This window comes from Aspergillus caelatus (genome assembly GCF_009193585.1).
Source record: "Aspergillus caelatus strain CBS 763.97 unplaced genomic scaffold BDV27scaffold_380, whole genome shotgun sequence".
Lineage (NCBI taxonomy): Eukaryota > Fungi > Ascomycota > Eurotiomycetes > Eurotiales > Aspergillaceae > Aspergillus > Aspergillus caelatus.
This window is the reverse complement of record NW_022475643.1, coordinates 1-26,228: the sequence shown is the minus strand read 5'-3', so window position 1 is coordinate 26,228 and position 26,228 is coordinate 1. Positions and strand designations below refer to the sequence as shown.

The 26,228-nt window shown below is 47.7% G+C and overlaps 11 protein-coding genes and 1 non-coding gene across 12 annotated transcripts; 5 read left to right on the top strand and 7 right to left on the bottom strand.

The window, feature by feature from the left end:
• Positions 1-561: 561 nt before the first annotated feature.
• BDV27DRAFT_150872 (cupin domain-containing protein) lies at positions 562-1,085 on the bottom strand (the record flags this gene model as incomplete). Its single annotated transcript, XM_032071287.1, has 3 exons — positions 562-585; positions 688-919; positions 988-1,085. 3 exons carry the CDS (start codon positions 1,083-1,085, stop codon positions 562-564), a joined length of 354 nt encoding a protein of 117 aa, XP_031921046.1.
• Positions 1,086-1,772: 687 nt separating this feature from the next.
• On the bottom strand, positions 1,773-2,607 carry BDV27DRAFT_138459 (uncharacterized protein). Its single transcript, XM_032069245.1, has 3 exons — positions 2,356-2,607; positions 2,154-2,269; positions 1,773-2,036 (listed from the first exon to the last, which is right to left on the bottom strand). Exons 1-2 carry the CDS (start codon positions 2,471-2,473, stop codon positions 2,154-2,156), a joined length of 234 nt encoding a protein of 77 aa, XP_031921045.1. The 5' UTR covers positions 2,474-2,607; the 3' UTR covers positions 1,773-2,036.
• A 1,286-nt stretch (positions 2,608-3,893) lies between these two features.
• On the top strand, positions 3,894-4,706 carry BDV27DRAFT_76443 (uncharacterized protein). Its single transcript, XM_032077529.1, has 2 exons — positions 3,894-4,291; positions 4,343-4,706. Exons 1-2 carry the CDS (start codon positions 4,153-4,155, stop codon positions 4,666-4,668), a joined length of 465 nt encoding a protein of 154 aa, XP_031921044.1. The 5' UTR covers positions 3,894-4,152; the 3' UTR covers positions 4,669-4,706.
• Positions 4,707-4,744: 38 nt separating this feature from the next.
• Positions 4,745-7,377, bottom strand: BDV27DRAFT_164029 (Zn(II)2Cys6 transcription factor; the record flags this gene model as incomplete). Its single annotated transcript, XM_032073630.1, has 3 exons — positions 4,745-6,756; positions 6,814-6,984; positions 7,173-7,377. 3 exons carry the CDS (start codon positions 7,375-7,377, stop codon positions 4,745-4,747), a joined length of 2,388 nt encoding a protein of 795 aa, XP_031921043.1.
• A 304-nt stretch (positions 7,378-7,681) lies between these two features.
• BDV27DRAFT_76448 (uncharacterized protein) lies at positions 7,682-8,137 on the top strand. The gene has a single exon (XM_032077530.1). It carries the CDS (start codon positions 7,784-7,786, stop codon positions 8,099-8,101), a length of 318 nt encoding a protein of 105 aa, XP_031921042.1. The 5' UTR covers positions 7,682-7,783; the 3' UTR covers positions 8,102-8,137.
• A 2,384-nt stretch (positions 8,138-10,521) lies between these two features.
• Positions 10,522-12,874, bottom strand: BDV27DRAFT_164028 (asparagine synthetase B family protein; the record flags this gene model as incomplete). Its single annotated transcript, XM_032073629.1, has 6 exons — positions 10,522-11,402; positions 11,467-11,658; positions 11,714-11,975; positions 12,029-12,112; positions 12,195-12,652; positions 12,709-12,874. 6 exons carry the CDS (start codon positions 12,872-12,874, stop codon positions 10,522-10,524), a joined length of 2,043 nt encoding a protein of 680 aa, XP_031921041.1.
• Positions 12,875-13,571: 697 nt separating this feature from the next.
• Positions 13,572-15,907, top strand: BDV27DRAFT_76413 (methylisocitrate lyase ICL2). Its single transcript, XM_032077528.1, has 6 exons — positions 13,572-14,070; positions 14,129-14,417; positions 14,474-14,886; positions 14,936-15,359; positions 15,412-15,665; positions 15,722-15,907. The coding sequence occupies exons 1-6, from the start codon at positions 13,662-13,664 to the stop codon at positions 15,727-15,729; spliced, it is 1,797 nt and encodes a 598-aa protein (XP_031921040.1). The 5' UTR covers positions 13,572-13,661; the 3' UTR covers positions 15,730-15,907.
• A 971-nt stretch (positions 15,908-16,878) lies between these two features.
• On the bottom strand, positions 16,879-19,045 carry BDV27DRAFT_138434 (DUF3237 domain-containing protein). The gene is made up of 5 exons (XM_032069244.1): positions 18,699-19,045; positions 18,118-18,609; positions 17,731-18,051; positions 17,381-17,675; positions 16,879-17,327 (listed from the first exon to the last, which is right to left on the bottom strand). The coding sequence occupies exons 1-5, from the start codon at positions 18,765-18,767 to the stop codon at positions 17,299-17,301; spliced, it is 1,206 nt and encodes a 401-aa protein (XP_031921039.1). The 5' UTR covers positions 18,768-19,045; the 3' UTR covers positions 16,879-17,298.
• A 1,323-nt stretch (positions 19,046-20,368) lies between these two features.
• Positions 20,369-20,460, bottom strand: BDV27DRAFT_t232. The gene has a single exon. It is a non-coding gene; the product is annotated as a tRNA-Arg (tRNA).
• Positions 20,461-20,661: 201 nt separating this feature from the next.
• Positions 20,662-23,200, bottom strand: BDV27DRAFT_138432 (ferric reductase family protein). Its single transcript, XM_032069243.1, has 2 exons — positions 22,764-23,200; positions 20,662-22,709 (listed from the first exon to the last, which is right to left on the bottom strand). Exons 1-2 carry the CDS (start codon positions 22,925-22,927, stop codon positions 20,741-20,743), a joined length of 2,133 nt encoding a protein of 710 aa, XP_031921038.1. The 5' UTR covers positions 22,928-23,200; the 3' UTR covers positions 20,662-20,740.
• A 273-nt stretch (positions 23,201-23,473) lies between these two features.
• BDV27DRAFT_138431 (copper transporter family protein) lies at positions 23,474-24,637 on the top strand. Its single transcript, XM_032069242.1, has 2 exons — positions 23,474-24,254; positions 24,314-24,637. Exons 1-2 carry the CDS (start codon positions 23,785-23,787, stop codon positions 24,426-24,428), a joined length of 585 nt encoding a protein of 194 aa, XP_031921037.1. The 5' UTR covers positions 23,474-23,784; the 3' UTR covers positions 24,429-24,637.
• Positions 24,638-25,136: 499 nt separating this feature from the next.
• On the top strand, positions 25,137-26,181 carry BDV27DRAFT_76382 (putative GPI anchored protein). The gene is made up of 2 exons (XM_032077527.1): positions 25,137-25,783; positions 25,841-26,181. The coding sequence occupies exons 1-2, from the start codon at positions 25,367-25,369 to the stop codon at positions 26,117-26,119; spliced, it is 696 nt and encodes a 231-aa protein (XP_031921036.1). The 5' UTR covers positions 25,137-25,366; the 3' UTR covers positions 26,120-26,181.
• The last annotated feature ends 47 nt before the right edge of the window (positions 26,182-26,228 follow it).

Here is a 26,228-nt window from a genome sequence, read left to right as displayed (position 1 = left end):
CAAGTCATCGACCTAGTATCCGCCAGGGAAATCCTTCCACTCTTTCCCTGTCGAGAAGAAAAAAAAAAAAAAAAAGAAAAAAGAAAAAAGAAAAACAAGATCTTGGTGGATGCTGACGATCCATGCGGCTGAATTCTCCGTGGCAGGTCGTACTCCGTAGTTCGGTTCCTCTCTCTCCTCGAGGACATTGGATCAATTATGATATAGTTGATGACCATTCAGCTATAATACTACCATGCGCAGATCTTTTACCCTTACATGTCTACACAGATCCAATTTCCACCATATTGCATGACGACGTGGAAGAAAAGACCATGTCACATCGCCGAGGCTACGAGGTCTATGAATAGACCCGTTGTAAACAAACGGACGTCATTTCACAAGGGAAAAAGTGGGGACACCAGACTAGTGAAAACTGATTCCATGGATTTGAATTTAAAAAAAAAATGGAAAAGTAAAATGCAAGTCCTAGTTCGCGATCTAATTAACCAAAGCAGTCGTCATCGACCCAGTTGATCCAATAAACCCATCCCTCGTGAAGATGCATGTCAGATTTAACAGTTACAGCCTAGCCCGTTGTCCAGTCTACCAAACATCGATTAACCATATTCATCACTCACACAGTCACACACACTAAACGCGCGAAACTTCCAACCAGCTAAAAACGAAAGGGAGAATCCAACTCACAAAAAACGCCAAGCCGTATGACGGCGTTGTGAAGGTAACCTTCGAACCCTTTGGAAAATAAAAGACGTCCCCCGGACCCGCCGTAACCTTCTGTCCGGTCTCGTCCGAGATCTCAAATTCACCCTCGAGAATGATCTTCGTCTCATCGAAATGGTACTCGTAGACTAGAGGAGTGCCTTTTTCCAGACGGTAGAAACCGCCCGAGATGGGCTTCTCGGGGTCATTGTGTTCACTAAGCGTGGTACAGATTCCGGGTCAGCCTTCAATGGTTGGATAGGAATGGCAGGAATGGCTTCTTACCTCGAGACTACGTCCCCCAGGAAAGCATTATCGTTTGCGATGAGGGGTGGCTTGTAGGTGGACTGGGCTTTGGCGATGTAGGTGAATGCGGCAGGCATTTTGCTTGGAATTTGAGGTGATAACAAGATCTCGGTTGTTGGAAATTGTAGTGTTGTCGTTATCGTTTGTAAAGGTCAAGAGTTGGTCAGTGGACAGTATGGCTCACATTTCGATCAGACCTGAAGCACAAGATCTATCACTTTATAACGTCAAACATAATACTATTGCATTCGGATCTTTTCATCGCACGCAATCACACAGGCAAGTATCCCATCGGATCTAGCTGCTGGAGTTGGATACAGGAAGCGCTCCGGAAAGATATACTCCAACACATAGGATCTTGTTTACTCGACATTGAGGGGTCGTGAGGGGAACCCGTCGGATCAATGCACTACGATCGACCTGGGATTCTCCGTGATAGTACCTTGATAGCGATGCGAGTGATAGATTACTTACTGGTAACTACCGAGGTATCAATCAATACCAATTGGTTGGTAAATATCAGTTAAGGTTAGTTAGGTTAGGTAAGTTAGTCAGTACTGGATTGTTTTGCCCGGACGGGTTAGTGTTTCCCTGGATTTCATTTCTTACCGTATCCTAGTATTGAATGGAGATAGTAGTAGTAAATGGATAGGTTAAGTTCCCGCAAATAAATACCAGTCAGTATTCCCCATGGGGCCAATTCAGAAAGATATAAAAATGGCAGTTTACCACGAGACGGCCCCATCTACTCAAGATCAAAAAGACCCAATAAAAATATAAGGTTAAATAACCATCATTATCTACAGCGTCGATCATCCTAATATCATAAATGTATAATACAATGAAAACCAGTTACCCCAGATATCAGAAAAGCCCCCAAAGAACAAAGAAATTCATATCGCCATAAAAAGACTGCAACCTGTGCTCACTGATGCCGCAAATCAGAGACCCCTTCCTGGGACTTCATGTCAGAGATTCCTTCCTGAGGCCGCAAATCAGGGGCCTCTTCCTGCGACTTCTTCAAATTCCTACAATCACAAGAAAAAGATAGCGTTAGTTCATCTTACCCAGACAAAGAACGAAACCAGCCCCAATAAGAAAAGAAAAGAAAAGAAAAGAAAAGAAAAAAAAAAGAAGCCTCTCACTTACTGGTTCCGTCTCCATTCATCTATATCCGTTGCCATGTTCCCCGCACCACTCGATCTCCGATCAGGATGATCATTGTGAGAGCGACCGAAGTTGCCCAGAAGCCAGTTGAACGCTAAATGATAGGCGCATTAGTTAAAATGCCCCCGCCCCATTTTGCAAGCAATCTCATCGCATTAAAAAGGAATAGACACCACTTACCCCGTTGATCATTATGGTCTTCGCCGCCCTTATTTTCTTCGGTGGAGGAGGTAGACTTTCTCCGGTTCCTTTCTTTATGTTCCTTACTGAGGTGGCCCCATTTAGTGACGAGATCCATGATGTACTGTCAAGTACGAAAGTGGACAGATAGATAAACAGTTATACTTTGATGGTGATGCCTCTTATATATCACGATAAATAATAAGATAATAACTGTTTGAATAGTACTCTGTAATAATATGCAAAAGCAACTGTTCCCATGTACGAGTGGCGGTCGAGGATTAACATATAAATAAGGCTCTCCAGAGCCACCAGCATGTATGACATCATAAAGTCATGCGCTCGGCTGAACCTCACCCAATAAGACCTCAATAGGAGCCTCGGATTCCCATCAGCACAAAGGATTACAAATCTCCGTGCTCCGGCATTGGAGGAAAGGGAATTAATCTGGTCCTGACAGAGTTCCACGAGCGACTAGCTAGGCACTCGGTTCAACAAATGAGGATATCGCTACCGTTGATATGACGCACGCTATGAATCATGACCTAACCTCGGCAGAGAGCTTGAGATCTTCGGCACAGGCTTATGTCACAGTGAAAGGATAGAGGGGGGGGATCTCTGTGAGGGAAAAGGGCACGAGACTTGATCTGCGGGAATGAGTACATACTTCGATAAGTCATTGCAGCAACGCACGGGGCGTTTCAGGATACTACTACGTCCTCATGATTTAATGGTACGTATTGGAAGGCATTGATTGACAGTACAGAAAGTACACATAAAGTACAGTCGGTATGGATGTATCCATGATGTTACTATGTATGTACCAAAGAAGAAGTCGGCACTGCTGAGATCAATTAAGGCACTAATATAGATCCTGATATCTTCGCAAGAATATACTTAATTAAACCAACACCGGCCAACGGAACCAAATCAAACTATAAATACCTGACCTACCAAAAGAGAAAGAGTAATGAGTACTAGGCCCGATGCTAATTAATCGACCTTAATAAGACCAATCCCAATGTTACCTTCTCCCATTCGTTCTCAATCCCCCCTAATTATGGGCGGGAGACCAAATACCACTTAAGTATCAAACCCCCACTCCCCCCGGGGTAAGATGACCCTTTCTAGTATGCCGGTAGAAACGCAATACTCCTCAAATACTACTCAATACTGCAATACTCTCCTGATCCGGATCAGATCATCCGCGGTACTAATTTCTTTTGATTACGAATACGTTTCTTCAGTGAGCTATTCAAGTTTTGGGATTCCCCTTTAAATCCCACACCGCCCATCTCCTTTGTTCTCTCATTTCTTTTTCCTTCTCTTCCATTAATTCCTCATCCGCCATTACGAACTTCCCTTCACCCGTTCGGTCCGACTTCAAATCAGCCCAAGCAATAACAAGAACGAGGCCAAACACTGTTCATGACGGCACCCAACGCAAAGCAGCAGACACCCAATGCAGAACGCGACTCGTACCAATCCCGCGCAGATACCTCCCTTCTTCCATCACGGCGGGACTGACCATTCCTCCTGAACAACTACTTCCCCCCTATTCTTGGCGGTTTGATCGGTTCCCAGTGCCCGAGAGTAATTCGATAGATTGTTGTACATACATATACGGCATATCCGTTTTTTTCTGCTGCCCCCCCCCCAGTTGACGATATATACCTCATATACGGGACCCGTACCCGGCAGCCAACCGCGACACTAGCTTACGAGATTTGTGATACTGAAAGCAAGCCTCCCTGTTCGCCTAGCACGGCTCTGGACACCAAAATCTATTTATCTCCCATGCGCCATTGTGTTCGCAACGTAAAACCCAGAGCTTGCTTCTACCAAGGCGACCAAAGACCACGTCAAATGCCCGGAAAACACCAAAACCTAGCCATCGCAACTCGAGGCTCCTCGCTCGACCTGTGTTTAAGCCCAAGTCCGTAACTTCTCCTGGAATAGCCAAACGCCATGCTGATTTGCACACCAGATAGTAAACACTCAGTTGCTGCAAGACAGGCAAACGCCGTCAAAAAACTGAATCATACAAGAACAAAGCCCTTGCGCCCTTTGGCAAAAATGGCTACCGTGTCGATAACAAGCGATCTGGAGCCATATCTGGCTTCCCTCCGCAGCTATCTAGCTAGAGACAGATCCGCGTCCCCCGGGTTGGAGGACCGGGTCGACGAGCATCTCGATTGCTCGTCCAAACATCATGAGACAGGGCATTCACAGCCACGCGTGGAACGCCCCCAAGGTACTAAAAAACATGAGAACCTCGGGGGTAGCCGTGTTATGACGCAGGATCGTTCATAACAGCGTGATGAATATTGAGGCCATGTTTCTCTCTTTTGGGAGTTGTTTCACCCAAGAAATACTATATATATGATGATTAAGTTGTCAGTCTCTTCCCAAACAGAGGGGGTGATAGATGAAATAATGAAACCTTACCTTCCCAGTCCCATTCTTGCATAACACTGACCCAATGTAACTTCCCTCTAACGGTCTTTTCAAATTCGATGTTTTCCAGGGGAGAAACCGCAGAACTCCGCCGTGGGTTCCCAGTTCCCCTGGAGGATATCGCCCGGTCATCAGCTGCTGGTCTTCTGTATGACTCTTTAGCAAACATGGAGGGATTATTTATATTCCCGGGTGTCATGTTTCCGTAGGGTAATCCATCTCTTTCAACCGGTTCCCGATTATTAAGGGAATTGGAACGACCCGCCCCTCGGAACTGTCGCCGTTGCTTCTCGGCCTCGAACTGGTCTCGACGCATCCAAACTTCATGGACCACGTCTATGCAGCGATCACTTGAACCCAGCATGAGACGAGTCTGGATGGATCTCCATCGACTTAGCACCCATTGCCGGTCTTCCTCCTGATCAGCTTCACACCCGGCGGCTAAGAGAGGAAACATTTGAATTATTGTTGTACGGGAGCTCGGTGGAACGGTGGCCAGCAGCAGTAACACTCGCTTGGCGAGCTCTGACGCCGGCTCACAAGGCATCTCCGGAACAGCTTGATGAAGATACAGAATTGTTGCCCAGCGATATGCATGTGCAATCTGTATACTGTGTTGCACTTCCGAAGTTGGGTCTTCAGGTGGCTCGAACCAGTCAGGGGGTTCCCATTGCTCAACACGCCTTTTCAGCTCAATAGCCTCCGAGACGAGGGATATTGAGTTGGAATTAGTCTTCCGCACTCGTTGGATTAACTGGGCAACTCGATCTATGAGCGGAAAGAGTGTGGTGGCGCAGCCCATAAGAGGGTCAATCTCATGCACTGCGTTTTTGGGAAGCTGGAGGATGGAAAGATCAATCTTTTGTTCCCCGGATTCCTCCAGGGATGTTAAGCGTGCAATGACATCCATATACAGCCAAGTGTTGTAAAGGAATCGAATCCTGTCCAAATCGGCTGCGCACAAACCAGCTTGCAATCCAAGTCCCACCACTTGTGATACCAACGCTTTGGCTCCTCGTAGGTGTTGGATACATGAACGAGTGTCCCGGTCCCAAGTGTCAGCAAATGCAAGGGCTAGGCTTGTGGCCAAAGCGGCATCCGCTCTCATATTTTGGATGTCCTGCACCATACAAGCGATGCTCCGGCGCATGTGCTCCATCCCGTAAACCTTCAAGGAAGGATTTTTCTTACTGCAATGAAAGGCAGACAGAGAAAATATTGCGTGGTACAAGGCTGGTGTGTCCTTAGCCAGTGGCCATATCAATGTTCGCCACGGGTTCTCATGGGCCCCATCTTTCACAGATAGTATTCCGCAGGTGTATCTGTCGAAGTGCATAATCAACCTTTCGGGACTGCCAGCAGATATGGTAGGCTCTTTGAATAGACCAAGGCTGATGTCTGTATTTCCTGACCGCGGAGACACACTGGTTCCTGTAAACTGGAACAGGCTTGGGCTCACACTTGGGTCGGACTGTCGAACGATCGCTTCTATATCTTCGGTATCGCCTTCTAGCAGGGCAGCGAAGCTGAAATCGTCGGACTCATGGACAGTCTCTTCCCCCGGGATCGCGAGAGTGGTTTCCCCAGGGCTTGTATCAAACTCAGCGGTGGGAAGTGAGATATCCGATGGCCATGGAGACTCATCTGGCGGCGCAATCTCTTCTAAAGATGGCACAAAGACGTCCTCGTCAATATGTCCCAAGTCTGTGTTGTCTAGCAGACTGTCTGCGCAGAACGAGAGATTCTTCTGCGCAACGCGACGCTTGTTCAACTGACTTGGGGGATCCCTTAATTGAGGGACGAGGGATTGGGCAAAATCACTGGTATCCGATGGGAGCGACTGCGAAACAGCCGTTTCATCTTTTACTTGTGCTTCTGAGTGCTCCGTGGGTGGAGAAGTTGAAATACTTAGGTTTGCTCTTCTGCTAGGAGGAGACGAGGTGACTATAGGACCACCTCATCAGTTACTTCGTGATTCTCATCAGGCTAAGCGGTACGCACCTTTTTTGATTTTCGCCGTCGATACCCTCCCCGCAACGTTAGTTTCCTCGAATGGGCGCCACTTGAAGTCCTTTTTGTATCCTCCACATTCCACATTTCGTTTCTTACACTGTAAGCAAGTTGGCTTTGACTCGTCGCATTTTAACCGCTTCGCCTTGCAAGTGATGCAACCTGAATGGTGAAAGAGTGGAGAACGTCAGCGCACTGCGCGTTTATAGACCTCTGTTTAATTTTCTTCTCTTTCTTTCTCTCTCTCTCTCTCTCTCTCTCCCCCTCCCCTCTTCTCTATTATAATATTTTTTTTTTCCTCGTCCGATCCATCTCTTCTTGAATGATTCAAAGAACTAGTGCTACCGTACCGTTACGGCTTTTTGATTGCTTAGGTTTTCCAGAAATGGTAGGATTTGTGGTAGTCTGTCCTGATACCGATTTCTTAGTGGTGGGAGATCTGAGAGGCCTAGAAAGTCCACCAGTAGGGGAAATGGCCGGCTGAGGGTCTAAGATGGCGGATGGCGAGGGGATTTTAATGTCTTCCATGCCCACGCAAAGGAGAAGCGATGACATGAGACCTGTCGGGATAGAAAATCGGTATAGAAGGTCAAGGAGGATGCCAAGACAAAGAAAGTGTGAGTTGTACAAAACAAAAGAGGCAATAACAATGAGAGAGGAGCTTCTTTCCAGGGAGTTCACGGGAGATTGTGGCCTTCAACCCAGGATCCAGATGAGAGGTGAACAGATAAGGGTTAGCCGCCTCAGACGGGAATAAGTGGGATAGATAGGGAAGGGGCTCGAGTACTCCAAGTAATAGATAATGAAAAGGCCGAACGGTGAGGAGAAACCCGCATCAGTGATAAGAGTTGCACTAGGGCAGTAGGATTGCGGAGACAACTGGAGCAAAGCGGAAGACGCGGACTCGATGCCGATCCAGTAGGCTAGTAGAGCTCAGACAAGACCCGAAGTCCCCATCGGCATGGGGCACAGGCACACACACGCACACACACACACACTGGTGTTGGAGAAAAAGATAATGTTTTCTTTCTCTCTTTTCTCTTCTTTTTCTTTCTTTCTTTTTCTTCTCTTCTTTCCATGTATTATATCTCTCGATCAAGAGACGGAGGAGGGGTACCAAAGGGAAGGTCGGCAAACACGGGGACACTCACCTCGTAATCCAGCCCATCGGATGGCCCATCCGTCGGCTAACCATGGGAGCCAAGATGCAGGAATTAAAAGTTCATTGGAATCTATATCAAGCACAGAAAGGGGCCAGTTGTTAATAAAATTATCATGATTCAGTGATAGGGTGGACTGACGCCACTCAGCGAGGTTAACAATTTTTAGATGACGATTTAGACGCAGGTGGTTGGTTGGGGAGAGGAAAAGGTTCCCCCTCTTTTGGAATTTGATAGGTTCCTTTCCGACCAGCGGAGTTAATTGGGGAGGGTCGATTGAAATCTGGAGTGGAAGTGGGAACTACTAGTGAGAAGTACATGTACCGCCTGTCAGAGCTAGTATACAACCGTACTTCTCCCCCAGTATGTACTGTACCTAGTCGCAGGAACACCCACGTACCACTTGTAATATACTTGTACATACAACCTATCCTGAATTACTGTTCCCCCCCCGCCCCATCTTGGACTCACGTTGGCTCGCCAACTCGCAGAAAACTCCACATTACAACCGCCATGTGCGACAATATTGACGCACGGGGCTTTCGATGTGTCGGGGTGGCGGTTAATCGTTAATCTTCCTGGACTGGGAATGATCTTTTTCTTCTTTTCTTCTTCTACTTTTCTAGTCCAATTCTTCTTCCAAGTCTATCTACTTAGACAAGTTCCAAGGTGTCGGTTTGCCCTTTGATCCAGGTCAGCCTGGAAGGGTACGTACTTGATTTACTCGTACGGTACCAGGAAGTTGTCGCACACTGCTTGAGTCCATAAAGGTCCAGAAGTACTCCTTCCAGAACTAGGATAGTACCAGCTCAGGTGTGCATCGTGATCATGCGACACGTGACGAATGATTTACATGGACATATAGCAATCCTACACATGTCCACTCCGTTGTTCCAGATTCATGAGGGTTCGAATCATTGTGGGCCATGTGTAACTATTTTAAAAGTCCAGCGGAAACCTGCAACCTGTCAATGTGTTGGATAACCCTGTCATAAGACTGATTTCCTTCCTTGGGTTTCATTGATCAGTAAAGTGATGACGAAACCTAAGCTTAGGGACGTTCCATGGTTGGGACTTGCAGTTTAGCCAAAGCTACGGGACCCCCCCTTGATATAAACCTGGGCACTACAAGAAACTGGATAAATTCCTTTGATTTGAATATGCTGTGAAACATGTACATACTTGGGGTGATAAAAATCTTGTCTATACTAGAGCAATCAGTAGGAAATCCTCGAAGACCGAGAGATGCGGAGAAGTTTCGGGAAAACGGTCAAGACACTATAGATCCTTCATTATTACCTTTCAGTATTAGACCCACCAGCAAAAACAAAAACAAAAAGATTGAACTTCGGCTCCTTGCCAGGCAATAGTTAGACACATGACCTCTTTTCCACATTTGTCTGCACGGAGTCTAAAAAGCAACACTCTGGATACTGGCCAAGAGGCATGGACTAGTCTAGTCATATGTGGCTGGTACTAGTATGTACTTCGGCCTATTTCCGCGGGCGAAGGATTCCTTCCATGGTAACATGATCGACAAAGTCGTTGGCAACTTTGATCTGTCTGAAGAAACATCAAGAAGCAGCTTCGCTTTTTGAGTTGCATGCTAGCTTCTTACGATGCATTCTATACCATCTCCTTGATGGTCTACCATGCCTGTCAAATTTGAATGGGTATAAATTACCGACAGACGGATAAATCTCCTCAGATCTTCGTTCCGGAAACGAGTCCCCCACGTTCTTTCTCCACGTTTCCCCCGCTCCCCGCTTCTCCAACATATACTAGGAAAGTTTACCTGGCAACATCCCCGAAGTCAATATCTCTCTGACGGTATTTGCAAACCTTATCGGCTGGCTATGCTTCTAAGATTCGACAAAACCATTCATAATCAATTAAGAATAGGGCCTCCCTGATGCCTTGGGTGGCAAGGAGGGACTGACATGGCTGAGAGATATCACTTTATAAAGGGCTAAAAGCTCAACCGGTCATTGTCTCATCAATGTATCATCCATAGTTCACCAGCTACATCCAACTTTCTCGGGGACCATTATTCGGCTACAATCCGATAAAACCAAGAACCGGAGTCCGGCCCGGTCAGCTGACAGGTGGAGAGCATCACCGGTCCGTCTGAGAAAGAATTTGTTCTTAGGCCGCGAATCTTGTGTACTTGTGCATACCGCAAGTACTAAGCTATATCCGAGGATCGCAATATTTGGCTTCCAGTGTACTGCATTCAATAGTAGGCGCCAACCAGATGCAATCCTACGCCACCGATAAGTCATGGGATCAACCCTTACAGATTATCGATTTTTAAACGAGTCACTGAATTGTCGGGATCCCCAATGATACTGCAAGACCGTTATTGTCATGGATGACGCGGACAGTTTTACGAGAACGCTATCCCTTCGGATGCTCACATGAACCCTTCTCTCGCATTGCACAAACGTTTAGCTACCGCTAGACTAGAATGAGATGCCTTTTAGGGGGGAATCATTGGGCATTCATGAAACTGGAAATGCTTGTTATCTTCTTTATTGGCTCATACCAGCAGCCTAGAGGATGTCTCGCTGCATCCAGGATCCTGGGCCTTCTTGACCCCAAATCTTTGTCCCAGGACAACGTACTGGGCCACAGTGAATGCTCTCTGGAAGCACACACCATCCTTGTCGCGAAATGCCTTTACGAGATCGCTCTGCACCCGATCATTGTCGAGAAATCCCAGCTGGTTGACATTTTCTTCTGTCAATAATCGTTTTAAGCTCTTGTGCACGGGGCCATCTTCTTGGTATTTAACTGGTCCGACAAATGGGTGCTTTGTACGGTTATAGATTTCCTCCGTAACAAACGGTTTCATAGCTTCACGCAGGACATTCTTCTCGCGAAAAGTTTTACTCTCAGAGTCATATTTGATTTTGAGGCTTGGGGGGATATTATTCGCATATTCTGTAACGTAATGGTCAAGGAAGGGCGGTCGCGTCTCAATCTGGTGGACCATGTCAATATTATCACCGATATAGCGGAGGATATAGTTCGCGAGCACAGATTTCATCCATTGATACTGTGTCGCATGAAGAGGATGCCACTTCTCCATCATCTTGTGAAGGACCTGAACACCGAAGTTCTCCGCAAAGGCTGCAGCTGGAGTCCTCAGCGCAAGCTGGTCTGTCCAAGATGCGTACGGCAAATTGGTGATCATGCTTAACCGGCCGCATAACGTGGTATTGTTAAGCATACGTTTTGTTGGAGCGGCCACTTCATCCATACCTATCGAGAGTATTTGATTTCTCTCCTCCATGACTTTCCAAGCTTCTGCGAAGTCACGCTGTTTAGCGAGAGACTGCGGCCACGAAGGATCCGGCTCTAGAAGGAAGTTGGGTAGCAAGTCAGAATAGCCCGAGAAGTGCTCATCGGAGCCCTCGCCTAAGAATCGCAGCATGATTAACATAACTGTGCATTTAGTGCCACAATGGACAGCGGCGCTCACCGGTGAGAATGACTTTTTTCCCCATGGCATGGGCAGCCTCAGCTACTGCCAGCCGTCCCATTCCATTGACATTGGCGGCTGGAGTTTCACTATACCAGACTGTATCCTCGAGTCTGGCGGCAATGGCCTCCTCGTTCAAGTATACAGGGTGATATCCCACGCCTAACCACTCGGCGGTTCGTCGCGCGATATCTGCCAGCGTTCAGGAGATATATCCAAGGAAAAGGACCAAAGTTGAAAGACGTACCTGACTCGTCGTACCCACTATCCTTTTCAAATTGGACCGTGAAGCAGTCTATTTTTGAACGCTCACCGCTTGTGTCGTTCCCGAGTTTGGTTCCTTCCTGGACAAGCTTCACGGCCATACCCGCTATGGCGGACGAGTCTAGACCTCCACTCAAATAGATCCCCAGGCCCACATCAGCGCGCAGTCGGATTCGGACAGCATCGAGCATAAGCTCCCTCACTCGGTCTATTACCTCTTCTTCAGAATGCGCGTAGACTGTTTTCTATATTCGATCAGAATCTAGGAGGTAAGCATGTTTGCTGGGGGGACCCCTACTTTATCTGGATAATCGGTATCCCAGTACGTTCCCACCTCAGGGGGCATGAAGTTCCGACTGACCATATACTGCCCAGGGGCAAGCTGAGTAATTGTCAGATATAAGCAACAATAATGAAAGCACTCATTAAGCACGTCCCAGGGATTTCATGTATATCGTACGTACTCTTTGCACCCCTTTGAAGAACATCTGCGAGCCGTTTAGCCAGGCGCCTTCCCTAATACCTACGACATCCCACTCTGGCTTCCAGCCAAAAGGTAGGAAAGACTTCATTTCTGTAGCGACCAAAAGCCGATTGCCGACCATAGTCCAGTACAGTGACTTGATACCATATCGATCACGGGCCGTCAAGAACAGCTTGCGATTCGCGTCATAGAGGACAAGAGCAAACTCGCCTCTCAATTTATTGAGAAAGGATATTCCATAATGTCGGTAGAGCGCAATGACAATTTCACAGTCGCTGTTACTTTTGAAGTCGTACTCCTGGGCCAGCTCCGTTCGATACTGCTCGTGGTCATAGAGCTCGCCATTGACGACAGCGTGAATAGCGCCCTCGCTGTCGTGGAACGGTTGGTTTCCTGCAGGACTCAAGTCGATGATCGAGAGTCGGACATGTCCCAGACCTTGTCGTGGATTAATGTCTTGTAACCAGCTATTCGTGGAGTACAAGAATACTTACCGACCCGGTGGTCAGGGCTGAACCAACGACCACGCGCATCTGGACCTCGATGTTTGACCAAGTCTAAGCTTTCCTCTAACTGTTTCTCTAGGCTGGGAGCATTATTGGCACACTGAACACAACCAGGTGTTCCCCCAACAGTCAAAAAGGCCGTTAATCCGCACATGACGGTGGTGCCGGGACGGTGGAATCAGGGTGAGAGAGGGAAAGATAGAGAGAGAAGCACAGTACAGAATATGTACCATGTCAGTTCTTGGATTGCAAAGAGTGTAGAATGATTATGTGGTGAGAGACCCTTATATATGTTGTTTATACACATCTGTATGTCAGATCGTGGATACCTGTTTTACACGATGCTACGACCCAATCACTACATTTGATGGCGATAGAGGAGCAAATCATGGAAGGTCTCGCGTAAGAATCCAACACCAGCCACCAACTCGAACGATGCAAACTCTGTTCTCGCCCGATACAACCCCAGTCGATCGGCATTTGGCCCCATACTAGTATAGCGACGGGTCGCATTTGTTGGAAGTCCACAGTGACTAGTGAGGGTTACATACGAGGATGAGATGTAAGCCTTTGCTAAGTTAAATATGCATGTTCGGAGAGAGTTCGCCCCTGCAGCAGTTTCTTATATAGTTAACCTGAGAATGGAGAGATCCTTAGTCATTCATACTCCGGTGCAGTTGCAGCGAAAATCGGCACTTTTGAATGAATTGGATGGGATGGCGGGGAAACGGGATCCCCAGACCGACCGAGGTTGGCGGGTCGGCCCATTTAATTTAGTCATTAACGCCGCGGAGGTAACAATCCTCAGGCTCATCATCACCCGGCATAAATGATTCTATTCTTTTCTTTTCTTTCCTTTCCTTTCCTTTCCTTCTCCCCCTTTTTTTCTTTTCCTCCATAGACCTTTCGCTTTATCGTGAACCATCGCACTGTCACAGATAATGTTTCGATCAATTCCCCGTCGAATCCCTCGACGCCTTCCCACGCCCTCGTCTACATCTCGCCTCGCCCTTCGTTCCTTCACCTGCGGTTACCCGCGGATGTCGGCGCCACCGCTATCCGCTGTTGAACCCCCCGTGTCGACAGCATTACCATGCGATTCCTACCAACTTCTATCGACAGTTGACAAGGCCGGAGCAGCTGAGGATGCTTTGTACGAGCAACAGATCAAAGATGTGGAAGCGTGGTGGAAGACGCCCCGTTTCGAGGGCATCAAGCGACCCTATTCGGCTGCGGACGTTGTCAGCAAACGGGGCTCACTGCAACAGACTTACCCCAGCTCCTTGATGGCACGGAAACTGTTCAAATTGCTGAATGAAAGAGCAGCGGAAGGGAAACCAGTTCATACCAGTATGTGTCCCGTTCAAGACCGAGGTGGCGAAGACGAAAGCTGACGATCCCTTTACAGTGGGCGCCATTGATCCGGTTCAAATGACGCAGCAGGCCCCGAACCAAGAAGTCCTGTATATTTCCGGTTGGGCATGCTCCTCCCTTTTGACTACTACCCACGAAGTATCGCCAGACATGGGTGACTACCCGTACAACACGGTTCCGAACCAAGTCCAGAGACTGTTCAAAGCTCAACAACTGCATGATCGCAAGAACTGGGATGCTAGGCGGAAAATGACCCCGGAGGAGCGGAAGTCTACCCCTTACGTAGATTTCATGCGACCAATTATCGCGGACGGAGATACTGGGTATGCAATGCTATCGGACTATGTGAAGACTTATTGACTAACGGCTACCCTTGTAGACACGGAGGACTCTCTGCCGTCCTAAAGCTTGCCAAGCTCTTCGCTGAGAATGGCGCTGCTGCGGTCCACTTCGAAGACCAGCTCCATGGCGGAAAGAAGTGCGGTCACCTCGCAGGCAAGGTCATTGTGCCCGTGGGCGAGCATATCAACAGGCTTGTTGCCGCTCGTTTCCAATGGGATATGATGGGCTCTGAGAACCTCCTCATCGCCCGGACAGACTCGGAGAGTGGAAAACTGCTCAGCAGCGCTATCGATGTGCGCGACCACGAGTTTATCCTAGGTGTGACAGAGGAGGCCGAGCCTCTGGCAGAAACTTTGCAGGCGATGGAGCGGGAAGGCGCTGCCCCTGCAGAGATCGATGCTTATGAATTGGACTGGGTCAAGAGCCACAAGCTTGTCACATTCGACGAAGGTATTAACACCTATTTCTCCGTCTGAATTGTCCATACTGACCCTGTTAGCTGTCGACGCACACCTCGAAAGAGAAGGAGCCGCTCAATCAGCTAGGGATGCATACAAAAAGCGAGTTCAGGAGAATCCCGACCTCTCCATTACCCGCCGGAGAGCCCTCGCAAGTGACTACACAAAAACCCCAGTGGTCTGGTCCTGGGATATTCCCCGGACGCGGGAAGGCTACTACCATTACAAGGCGGGCTTCCCAGCAGCCACCAAGCGAGCCAAGGAATTTGCCCCCTACGCCGACCTCCTCTGGGTTGAAACCGGCAATCCAAACGTCGAGAAGGCCGCCAAGCTGGCCGGAGACGTACGGAGCGCCTTCCCCGGCAAGAAGCTGGTCTACAACCTCAGTCCGTCATTCAACTGGATGGGACAGGGCTTCACCGAAGAGTCCCTCAAGTCTTTCATTTGGGACCTTGCCCCGCACGGGTAAGTTGCGTTACTGACATAGGCTATGCACAGGCTAATATGTTATTTTTAGATTCGTGCTGCAATTGATCTCCCTCGCCGGCTTACACACCAACGCCACCGTGACAACGGAGCTTTCCCGTGCCTTCAAGGACGAGGGCATGCTCGCCTACGTGCGCCAAATCCAAGCACGCGAGAAGGAACTCGGGGTCGAGGTCCTAACTCACCAGAAATGGAGCGGTGCGCCATACATGGATGGTATCCTGGGTGCCATCCAAAGCGGCAACAGCAGTAGCAAGAGCATGGGAGACGGAAACACAGAAAAGGGTAAGATCCCCTACTACAGTCACCATTTAGGATACTGTTACTAATGATGCCTGTAGGTTTTTAAAACAAAAGTCAGTGGATACAGACTTGACAGGGTTAAATGAGAGTTGATGTCCCAAGTGATGTTCCAATATAGTCATGCTTTCAATGTAAACCATAGACGCCGATTTACGACTGTTTGTTATTTTATTTTGCCATCAGAAATATACCTAGTAATTGCAATTTTCCAATTCTTTCTAACATGTAATGCATACTCTCACATAGGGCACAACTATAGCAATAATAGATATCCTACACTATAGGTACACCCCATCCATCCACCGCTAATGGATCCATAAAAATCCCCCAAAAACAACAACCTTCCAACACGCCCAGTAATCAACACAAGACCATAACAAGCACTCAGAGTAACTAAAACCCCCAAACCAAAGGGTAAAGGAAAACAAAGAAAAAAACAGAAAAGAAAAAAACAGAAAAGAAAGAACAGAAAAGAAAAGATAGAATCAGAACCCCCAAATCCCCAACCCCAACCCTTTGGCAAACCCAAGTTCAATAACGCAGCGCGGAAAAAACATCCCCAAAAACATAACTGGCCAAGATAACATTATATACACATGATTCCTACAATGCATAAGATATGTAAGAATGTATAAATCTCTCATCAACAAAAACATATACATATACATATACGTCCCGAGAAGAAGTACACCCGTACACTTTTATACTTCGAATAACTAGAATAAATAACCTATAGTTTAGTTAAAGGTAGCTAGTGCGAGTAATTTTACCTTGGAAATCTGTTTTTACCTTTTTTTCTTTTAGGTTTATGGGGGGTATTTAATATTTACTATACGCTATTTTATACTGCGTTACGAATTTATTTAAATTTTTTTCTTTTTTTTTTTTTAGCTTCTTTGGTATTATATGTACTCCGTACTCCGGTACTTACTTACTAACATACTTACTGCCCGTACCTGTATAGCTGTACAGTTGTACGGAGTATCCTATCCCCTACTGACTAGTGAATATTACGGTATCCTATGTCTACTATCTATATCTAGATCTATATGTTGGTTTTGTTTGTATATTCTTATTTTCTATACCTTTTTTTTCTTTTTCTTTTTCTTTTTTTTTTCCCTTTGGAGCTAGGTACTCCATCTCGGGATTTACGGTGTGATACTGTTGTTTTATGTGGTTATTTTCGTGGTCTTCGTTTGTCATGTTGAGATTTATATATCTCCGATCAACTGAAAGTTTTCATTCTCGTAGAGATACAGGATATTCACATTGCACTGCTAATATGAAAAGGACCGGGAGATATAGAAGAAGAGTAGAAATTCACCAGTCTTGCACCTCGACACAAAGAAAATGAAATACCTTACAGTAGTAACAAACAGAAACGAAGAGAAGTCGTAAAGAACATGGGTGCTCCACGAACGCATCAAGCGGACTCGTGATTGGGATGAGGCAAAAAAGCATGTATCCAGATCAACAGGGCTCAAACACTGGCAAAGCTCAAGACATACTCTGGGGCAGATAGAGACACAACTTGCGAAGAAACCAAAGCACAATTTTTCCCCTCAAAAAATTACTCGCTGAAGAACCGACAAAACAGCTGCAATATTGTAGCAGATCAATTGACACGGAACGAATCAAAGATGACTAAAACGCAGTTAGTAAAGTATTGCCTACACGGGATCACGATTCCTGCTAACCTTCATGGCCCCTGCGGCAACCACTGCCAACCCACATCAAGGTGTTCAAAAATGCGTAGCGCTCGTCACCAGTCTCCATGGTGAGATTGATACGATACTTGTACGTGTTGGGGTTGATCGTGTCCGCGACGCCCGGATCGTTGACCTTGTCCAAAACGTCCTTGGCACCCGTGAGCCACCCATTGGTCTTCACGATGATAAAAGCGGGTGGGTCATCTGCGGTTTGAAGCATGTAGCTTGCGCGAAGACTGGTGGCGGATTCCTTCGTCACGATCTGCGAATCTTGTCCTCCGGGCTAGAACTTGGTCAGTATATCGCGCTAAGAACCATTGATGAATCCTCCGACATACCAACACGATACCCTTGCCCCATCTGCCCGCCCATTGGCCACCGACAAACGTGACCCAGTCTCTCTGGCCCCAAAGACTCTGACCAACAGCCACCTTCGGGTTCATCTTTATGCTCATGCGGAAGTCCAATTCGAGAGTGGGCGCGGGGATCTGCAATGAGCGAGCCACGTCGCCTTCCGGGAAAGTGTGGAGGAGGTTGTTGGCGGGGATCGAATCTTTCATCACACTAAGGTAGGTGGGACATTCCAAGAGATGTTGACGCTGACGGCTCGTGTTCTTCGCGCGAACTTGCTGGCAATAGATGCACTGGACAGAGAGACACTGGACTCCAGTCAGACACGGATGCTCGGCAGTATCAGGCATGGCACTAGCAGACGCGTATCTTACCTTGTCTTCCTCCTTCGCACGGAACTCGACAAACGCAGCGTGTACATCGTCCAAAGGCGGGGCGGGCAGACTTGAGGACGAGGTTTTCGGTTTAGACTTCGGAGTCGCACGAGAAGCTTGTTGAGTTGGGGGAGCAGAGGAGGTGCCGGTGGGACCGGAAGTGGGAAGAGAAGCGCGGCCTTGCATGTTCTGCAGCGGCGTCTGCATCGGGGTAGCATGGGGATTGACACCGTTCGACATCATGGGCCCGTTGGGAGTAGGCAGGGCACCTGGGCCAGGGCCAGGGCCTGGTGCAGGGGCTGTCGCGCCATTGGGAGTAGGAGGATATCCATTGGTAGCACCGATACCATTGGGAGCGGACTGAGCAGTCTGAGACTGAGCCTGGGGGTTGGTATGGCCACGGAGACCGGGGCACTCGAGCAGATGCTGCTTCTGACGCGAGGTGTTTTTGGCGCGGATCTGCTGGCAGTATATACACTGGACGGAGAGACACTATATCGCACGCAAACAAGTTGTCATGTCAGTATCGCGGTGTTGGGGGCGGCGGGTTGAAATATTACGGAAAATACAAAGACACGCACCTTATCGTCTTCCTTGGCGCGGAACTCGACGAACGCCGCGTGAACTTCCTGGTCGACGGTACGACCCATGTTCACGACAAAAGGATTGATGAAATCGATGGTGGATGGATTACCTGAAGCGATTAGATTAAAGAAAGAGATGATCGCAACGACTGAGTCGACGGTATAGGATGAAGGCAAGGGCGCTGGTCGAGCAGAAGGCAGCAAGACTCGGGGGAAGAAAGTGAAAAGGAAAGAGTTGACGGGCAGGAGAAAAACGAGACGAGACGAGACGGTGGCGGTTAAGTTACGCGAGCTCGTCAGGACGAAAACCTTACCGTCGGCGTAAGTTTGATCCCGCGGCTGATACCATTTCCAAAAAAATTACCAATCTATTCCGCTCTTATCTTTGATGCCTCCCTCTACCGGTTAAACAATTTTCATTCTTTTTCTTATTCACTCTAACTAACTATCTCAAAATCACGCCATTATCAACTTCTTTTTATCATTCACTCTTGCAGCTATTGTCTTGCTATACTTGCCAACGCCTTAATGGTGTGAAGCCTTGTCTCTCAACTTGAAAGTCTAAATTTGTCACGCGGCAAATGCTGACTCAAGATTATCTGCCCAATAAGCATGCGCAGACCGTGTACTGCATACAAGGGATTCTAATTCAATACAGTTGTGTTAAGGACCAAATAGACTATGCATACCTCCATAGGTGTAAAGTGAATGCGATATCCTTTAGAAAGCTCAACAAAATCCCAATACTTGTACTTGTACTTGTACTTACAGTCCTCTTTTCCTGTGATACCCGGTACTTCCGTACTGTATAGCTGATACACCCATACAAAAGTACACTCGGGTCAGGTACTGATCGGCGCTTACAGTTCATCATACCGCGTCAGCAAAATCTCACAACCCTCCAATCCCAATTCCCCATCTTTCACCGGGTATCAAATACGCGAAAACCATCCTTCATCAATGCCAGTAAAATAGTTTATTTCAACCCGTAGATCTAAACTTTGGGATCATAAGGCGACCAGCTCCACGTCACGCAGTCGACCCAGATCTCAGATCAGATCAGATCAGATCCCTGAGAAACCTCTGTGTACATAAGAAAAGGAGTTGCGTTGTGGGCACAGCCACCACCAAAATCACGCGTTCCGTGTCTATGCGGGCAGGCCAAATCTCATGTCTTAGACTTCACTGTTCTCTTGCCAATTTGTCTGGATTAGATAGTATAGGCTCATTTGGGGGGTGTTCTAGGCGAGTGTTGTTTTTGTCTATCTATAGATATATACTTTGGTCCTATTAACCCGCGTCTGATTTACAAAACAACGGATAGTTTAGTTACCATGCGGGTTGATTACTGCGTACCTTGGATGTGACGGGTTTTTGGGGATGGTTACCTGCTGGTTCCTTCGTCTTGGTTTTGCCCCCCTTGTAATACTGTATCTTCATACATTTGGTATGGCCCTAATTATGACCGTGTTTTTCAGTGGGAACATGACCAGCTGTCACGCTATGCTTTACAATGTTTGGTCGGCTGTTCCAGGGTCAAGATTTGAAACTTATTACGAAAAGGAAAAAGAGAAAAGCAGACTGTACTTGGCACTGCAAAATAGAAAATATGAACGAACAGATATCAGAAGAAAAGATAAACGGGGGAAAAAATGACAAAAAAGAAACGACCGACCAGGGACTCGAACCCTGAATCTTTGCTTTACTACAAGTGGAACCACCATAGGAGAGCAACGCCTTACCATTAGGCCAGCCGGCCGAAGGCTGATGCAAAAGACCAGTAGTAATATCTATAGGACCGACGAACTGGAAAGGACTAGCATAATTTACTTTGCTAGTCAAGACATTTTAGAATAGGTAGTAAAGAGGTGCGGTCAGTGATACGCACACGTTTTGTACTATTACTTCGTATCTTCCACCAGTTATTGTTTATATTGAAGTAGTATGGTATATTAAAATTCGCAAATTAGCTATGTCCATTTGTCAAAGTCGATATGTACAGTCGTAAAGCATGCATGATATACTCGAAGACAAGACTTCTACCACCCAAACTTCTCAGCATGTAGATATATGCCTTGCGCTCCTGTTCCCTTATGCACTGCCCGTTCGTCGCTCAAATACACCACACTCCGGCGCACGTCATCTGATAGACCCTGCGGTCCACAGACCACCACGGCACTTTCACCTTCGGCTTTCTCCAAGACTTTGCGGATGATGGTTCGTGGTTGCGGTCGACCGGAGAACATGGGGAGCTCGGGTACTCTAACTGGTGCTGCTTTAACATCCGGCTTCTCTGGTTCCGGCCCCGGAACTTGAGAGGTAGCGGCATGCCCGGAGCAGGAACATTTATGTTCGGTGATGCTGTTATTGTCCTCATCTTCAATGGCAGTTGTACAGCAGCATCCGCCACCAGGGAGGCAGCCATTCTGTGGTGTAGAGTCTGCGGAAGAAATTTTGGAGATGGATTGGATCGAAACATCGTCCTTTTTGCTGCGTTTCTCGTCTGTGATAGCTGCTGGTTCTATACTATTGGCATCTTGGCGAGTACTGACAATTGTGGAGTCAGGCTGGGCCTGCGAGCAGAGAGTCTGCGCTGGTTGCGGCTGTGGCTCCAGCTTTTCGTCACAGGTCACATATATGCTCAGTTCAACCTCTCGGATCATGTCAGGCTGAACACGGCGACATTCTTCTACATCAGTTAACACGGACTGCAACTGTGTCTCAAACCAGCTAAGTTGAGCCCGCGACTTGATCACCCATACAAATCGGATACGTTTGGTCGGTATGAGTCGCGAGGATTTCTCAGACTGCTCCTTGTCTCCAAGACATTCCATTTTCCACCGGGACACAATATCTCGCAGACAGGGGATGATGAAGGTCACCCCCATCCCTCCCGCAAGCAGTACCACACTGTCGAACTGACGGAGCGGCCTCATTCTTCCGTATGGTCCGTCAATGAATACGGTACGGGCCGGTTTAACGGGGGCCGGATCCCCGGAGCCTAAAACGTGGTGATGTTTAGATGCATAACGGAAGAAACGCCTAGTGCCTCCTTTCTCAGAGCGTACAAAAAACTCCATCTTGTTGTCGGCAGGGATAGAGGCGATGGTGAATGGGTGGCTTTGCAGGGGCACGATTGAATGACATGTTAGGAACACATGCTGCCCGGGTTCCCATCGGATACCCGGACTGTCGATTGTAATGCGAGTGACATTCCCCGGTAAGGGAGTAAAAGAAGCCCGGTTAGCCCAGAGGGCATGCTTCGTGCTTGAAGTAGAGCGGTGGAAGATGGATAAATTGGCATATGTGGCCCATGCGTATCGCGCGACGCGGTCAAAAACGAGAAAACCGATAGAAATCCACACCCACACTTTGACTTCATTCGCGGCATGTAGCCAAACTGCAACAATAAATCCAACGAATGTCACGAGGTGTTGCAAAACGAAGAATTCATAACTTAGTCGTCGTATGGGTGCCATGGATGATAGGACGATAAAGGTCAAAATACACCACGCAGCAAAGCCCCGTTGCGACAAGGGATCGTTTTTCAGTTGGTACGTGATGTAGTTGTAGCGTCCCCAGCTCCGGAACCAAAATCCCATATGAATCGTGACCGTTAGCCAGAGAGTCCGGGAAATCCAGCGATGGAACCAATTTAATCTTTCATAACTCATGCCGACTAGAAGTCCAATGATATTCTGTCTTCCTGCCAGCAGGAAGATCAAAGGCATCTGGGCAATAGCTACAAATCCGGTGCGATAGCCAACATCTTCCCATTTCCATTGATCTGCTGTGTCCAACTTGTAGAAGCAGAAGACAAGGACCACGACTAGATTGGCTAAGATGATAGCTAGTGGACCTAGCGGGGCAAAGTGAAAGATACGGCCACCTAGTGACCATGGGGCCAACGTTGCGTAGCTTGCTTCTCGAACGATTGCCGTCAGAGTGGCGCATGTATTGAAGAACAGTGATTTGGGTTTTGACGGGGTGAGAGTAGAGTCTCGTAGTCTGGAGTTGCGAGTAAGCCTTACTGTATCTCTCGAACGACGGGGCTATACTGACCTTTGAAATGCGAGGAAATTATTGAAAGCATTGACTATTGTCCCAGCAGCTATGGCGCTTCCTACCACTGCCCAGTACATCTTCTGGAGATAGAAGAGGCCTGGAACGCCATCGCCCATGGACATATGGCCCATTGGGCCCATGTTCATCCCACCCATTGACATGGTGGAGTTGTGCGTGCGATTTCTTTGTGACGGATATCGGTAATCTTCAATCGAAAATAATAGGAAATAATTGAATAGCGCTATTGCGGGGTATCATGACATCTTCTTGAATTTCTCACGTGGCACTATTATAATGACTGGGTTGTACGCAGTCCGGGGTGGATCTAAAGGATCTCCGTCGACTGAAGCGTTATTCACCGGGGAATCAGTAGGAAATCATATTCGGTGAAGAGAGAAGAAGAAGAGGAGGAGGAGGAGGAGGAGGGAAAAAGCGAGTGAGGGGGGTAGATGAAGCAGAAATGACTGGAAAAGATGCAAACTGCTTATCGGATAGAACGACCAAGTCTCCATGTAGTTAAGTAATTATTAACGCGTGTTCTCTGATTTAATTTTATTTGGTTTGCTTTCCATTTCCACTCAAAGACTAATAATCTGCTCACACTCCGAAGTAGATGTTTGCGGATGGAGCCCTAATCTCTGACCCGTGATAGGCCCCGGCCCTTTAAAATGTGCTCACGTCTCCACTCTTCGGCCGCTGGTGTGACGCTTGGCTCTGGTCCGCATTCAAGCCTGTCGGTTTGTCTCAACTTTTAATAAAGATCCCAACGCCGTCTCTAATCATCATGGCATTCTCTCTCCACTTCGTCGTGTTTTCTTTTCACTCCTCTCATCCGCCCTTTTCTCCTTCCCTCTTCAGCACCCCGAACAACATCACTCCTTGACTACAGCGACAACTATCATATCAAATCCCTTGATTGAATTCAGAAGAGAGATCTGATATCCGAGATAGCGGGGCGCCTTTATCGAGATTACTATTTGGAAGAGTCAACTAGAGAGTGAACTCCAAACCCGTCGCCATGGATATGAGCAGCATGGATCATTCGTCACACTCGTCCTCCCCCTCGTCATCCTCATCATCCATGACGATGTCGATGGCAATGGTCTTCGTTAATGCCCAGGATACACCGCTGTTCTCGTCTCAGTGGACGCCGTCATCCAGTGGCGCGTATGCTGGCACGTGCATCTTCCTTATCATTCTATCGATTATTGGTCGACTCCTGGTTGCGTTCAAGGGTGTCATGGAGCAGCACTGGTTGAATGCTCATCTGAATCGTCGCTATGTGGCCGTCGCGGGCAAGTCAACGGAAGCTGGTCGTATCGACGCCGATCCGGATGCCAAAGTGGCTTCACTCGTATCAGCGCAAGGGGTGGAAGAGTCCGTTAAAGTTGTGCGCCGGGCTACACGCGAGCCTCTTCCGTTCAGATTCAGTGTCGATCTGCCGCGAGCATTCCTTTTTCTCTTGATTACAGGGGTGTCATATCTGCTGTACGTGTTGACTTGTCACCTTTCATCATTGATTTCAGTATGTACTGACCTTTTTCCAGTATGTTGGCTGTCATGACTATGAATATTGGCTACTTCTGCTCTGTGTTGGGTGGTGCTTTTCTAGGCGAACTGGCCGTGGGGCGGTATATTCAATGGAATGAGCATGGCCATTGACGAGACTTTTGCAGGCATAATTCTTATTTTCTATCTATGAAATCTGGGTTTGGCGTTTGGGCATTCCACTAATGGCCCTGGGGTTAAGGCGAGCATTGCATGCATTTAGCGGAGTTTGGAGCGTTCGATTACCTGTCCGTGATACCTCTATCAGTTGTTATTATCATGAATTCTCCTCGAAGGTACCAATGGCGATACCCATGAGCTCACTTTCATGTCAACGAATGACAGTAGGATAAGTAGCTATTAACTTACTATGTAGTACTTCTATGCCACATCGGTCGATGCCACCTACCCCAGGAAAATTTCCGGGGTTCCCGTCTCATTTTTTTTTTTTTTTTTGGTTACCTTTTTGGTTACATTGAATGATATGAGTCCATTCTCGCCCAATAAACTTCAACTAGGGTTGGAGGTAAGATTGCGATGACTGAACGCCAAAGTGCCTCAGGCCCAAGGATCTCGGGGGTGGTTGATGTGTGACTCTCCCTATTGGTTCATACTGCCGACAGGGGGTCTCCACCTGGCAAACTGCAGGTGCTTTAAAGCTTTTGAGAAGATATGAGCACATTTCCTAACCGTTTCCATCTTAGTCTCTGCGCATGCGTTCTTGATCCATGTCAAGCAAACAACATGATGGCGCCCAGATCCATTCCGGATTTCAAAGCAACCTCATATTAGGTCAATGACTCTTGGATATGGTGGAACTTTGTCCGATGCATTAATCTCCTTTAAATTTCCAATTGATAACAGTTTTGTCCCTATGAGTAGAAAAGTGCCGAAGTTGCCGATCGATGTCCACTGCACCTTCAGTCAACCAACCTCCCCCCTCCAAATACTATATAATGTAATCAATTCCCCTATCGTATTTGTCTAACACCTCTCCCTCCATACACCTATATCCCGTTCCGAGTGTCTTAATCCTCAACTCCACAGCGACTATGAAGCTCTCAATCCTTTCCCTGGCGTCTCTCGCGCCCCTGGTTTCCGCTCACTTCAAGCTGAACTACCCGACTAGTCGTGGATTCGATGAGGATAAGATGACTCAATTTCCCTGCAGTGGACTGTCTCAATCTTCGGAACGGACGAAGGTCTCTCTTTCCGCCGGTGACTTCCCTGTTGCCTTAACAATGGGCCATGCCCAGACAGCAGTGGAAGTGCTTCTTGCTCTTGGAAACGAACCTGGCACCAATTTCAACATTACTCTCCACCCGACCTTCCGAGTGGAGGGGTTGGGTTCCTTCTGCCTCCCCAATATCACTTTCGATGAATCCGTCGTCGGCGTCAAGTTGACAGAAGGAATGAACGCAACCCTGCAGGTGCAGAGCAATGGTGACCCAAGCGGTGGTCTTTACGCGGTACGTCCTGGATCAATCAATCCTCATGTGGCGCATGGTACTGACGTTTCATTCCAGTGTGCTGATATCCAATTCACGGAGACGGACTATTCCGCACCCTCCTCTTGCTCGAATAACACTGGGGTTAAGGCGACTTCATTCACCGGGGATGCCGCAAAGCGCAATGCGAACGAGTCCACTGCTGATGGCCAGGCGCAGAGCGGCTCGTCTTCGCCCTCCTCTTCTTCCAGTTCTTCTACCGGTAGCGCTACATCCACTGCTGGTGCGGTCGCCCTAGAGACTGCCGCTTGGGGAATGTTGGGTGCTGCAGTTGTTGGTGGGATGGCAATTCTGTGAATTTTACCTTAGGTAGTTCTTCCAGGCTATGGGAGAACAATGAGTCTACGGCTCTTTTTTTTTTTTTTTTTTTTTTTGCGATAGTAAAGCAGATATAATTCCCGCAAGT

What these genes read in the sequence shown, in the direction of transcription:
- BDV27DRAFT_76413 (XM_032077528.1), top strand. Translation starts at nt 13,662, where the DNA reads ATGTTTCGATCAATTCCCCGTCGAATCCCTCGACGCCTTCCCACGCCC. An exon ending in AGGGAAACCAGTTCATACCA is followed by an intron (nt 14,071 to 14,128) that starts GTATGTGTCCCG and finishes ATCCCTTTACAG; the next exon opens with TGGGCGCCATTGATCCGGTT. An exon ending in GCTTGTCACATTCGACGAAG is followed by an intron (nt 14,887 to 14,935) that starts GTATTAACACCT and finishes TGACCCTGTTAG; the next exon opens with CTGTCGACGCACACCTCGAA.
- BDV27DRAFT_138434 (XM_032069244.1), bottom strand. Translation starts at nt 18,767, where the DNA reads ATGGGTCGTACCGTCGACCAGGAAGTTCACGCGGCGTTCGTCGAGTTC. An exon ending in GCGCCAAGGAAGACGATAAG is followed by an intron (nt 18,610 to 18,698) that starts GTGCGTGTCTTT and finishes CGTGCGATATAG; the next exon opens with TGTCTCTCCGTCCAGTGTAT. An exon ending in GTGCGAAGGAGGAAGACAAG is followed by an intron (nt 18,052 to 18,117) that starts GTAAGATACGCG and finishes ACTGGAGTCCAG; the next exon opens with TGTCTCTCTGTCCAGTGCAT.
- BDV27DRAFT_76382 (XM_032077527.1), top strand. Translation starts at nt 25,367, where the DNA reads ATGAAGCTCTCAATCCTTTCCCTGGCGTCTCTCGCGCCCCTGGTTTCC. An exon ending in CAAGCGGTGGTCTTTACGCG is followed by an intron (nt 25,784 to 25,840) that starts GTACGTCCTGGA and finishes GTTTCATTCCAG; the next exon opens with TGTGCTGATATCCAATTCAC.
- BDV27DRAFT_138432 (XM_032069243.1), bottom strand. Translation starts at nt 22,927, where the DNA reads ATGTCAATGGGTGGGATGAACATGGGCCCAATGGGCCATATGTCCATG. An exon ending in AATTTCCTCGCATTTCAAAG is followed by an intron (nt 22,710 to 22,763) that starts GTCAGTATAGCC and finishes TCGCAACTCCAG; the next exon opens with ACTACGAGACTCTACTCTCA.
- BDV27DRAFT_138431 (XM_032069242.1), top strand. Translation starts at nt 23,785, where the DNA reads ATGGATATGAGCAGCATGGATCATTCGTCACACTCGTCCTCCCCCTCG. An exon ending in ACAGGGGTGTCATATCTGCT is followed by an intron (nt 24,255 to 24,313) that starts GTACGTGTTGAC and finishes ACCTTTTTCCAG; the next exon opens with TATGTTGGCTGTCATGACTA.
- BDV27DRAFT_76443 (XM_032077529.1), top strand. Translation starts at nt 4,153, where the DNA reads ATGCGCCATTGTGTTCGCAACGTAAAACCCAGAGCTTGCTTCTACCAA. An exon ending in CGACCTGTGTTTAAGCCCAA is followed by an intron (nt 4,292 to 4,342) that starts GTCCGTAACTTC and finishes TTTGCACACCAG; the next exon opens with ATAGTAAACACTCAGTTGCT.
- BDV27DRAFT_76448 (XM_032077530.1), top strand. Translation starts at nt 7,784, where the DNA reads ATGGGGCACAGGCACACACACGCACACACACACACACTGGTGTTGGAG.
- BDV27DRAFT_138459 (XM_032069245.1), bottom strand. Translation starts at nt 2,473, where the DNA reads ATGGATCTCGTCACTAAATGGGGCCACCTCAGTAAGGAACATAAAGAA. An exon ending in AGACCATAATGATCAACGGG is followed by an intron (nt 2,270 to 2,355) that starts GTAAGTGGTGTC and finishes CCTATCATTTAG; the next exon opens with CGTTCAACTGGCTTCTGGGC.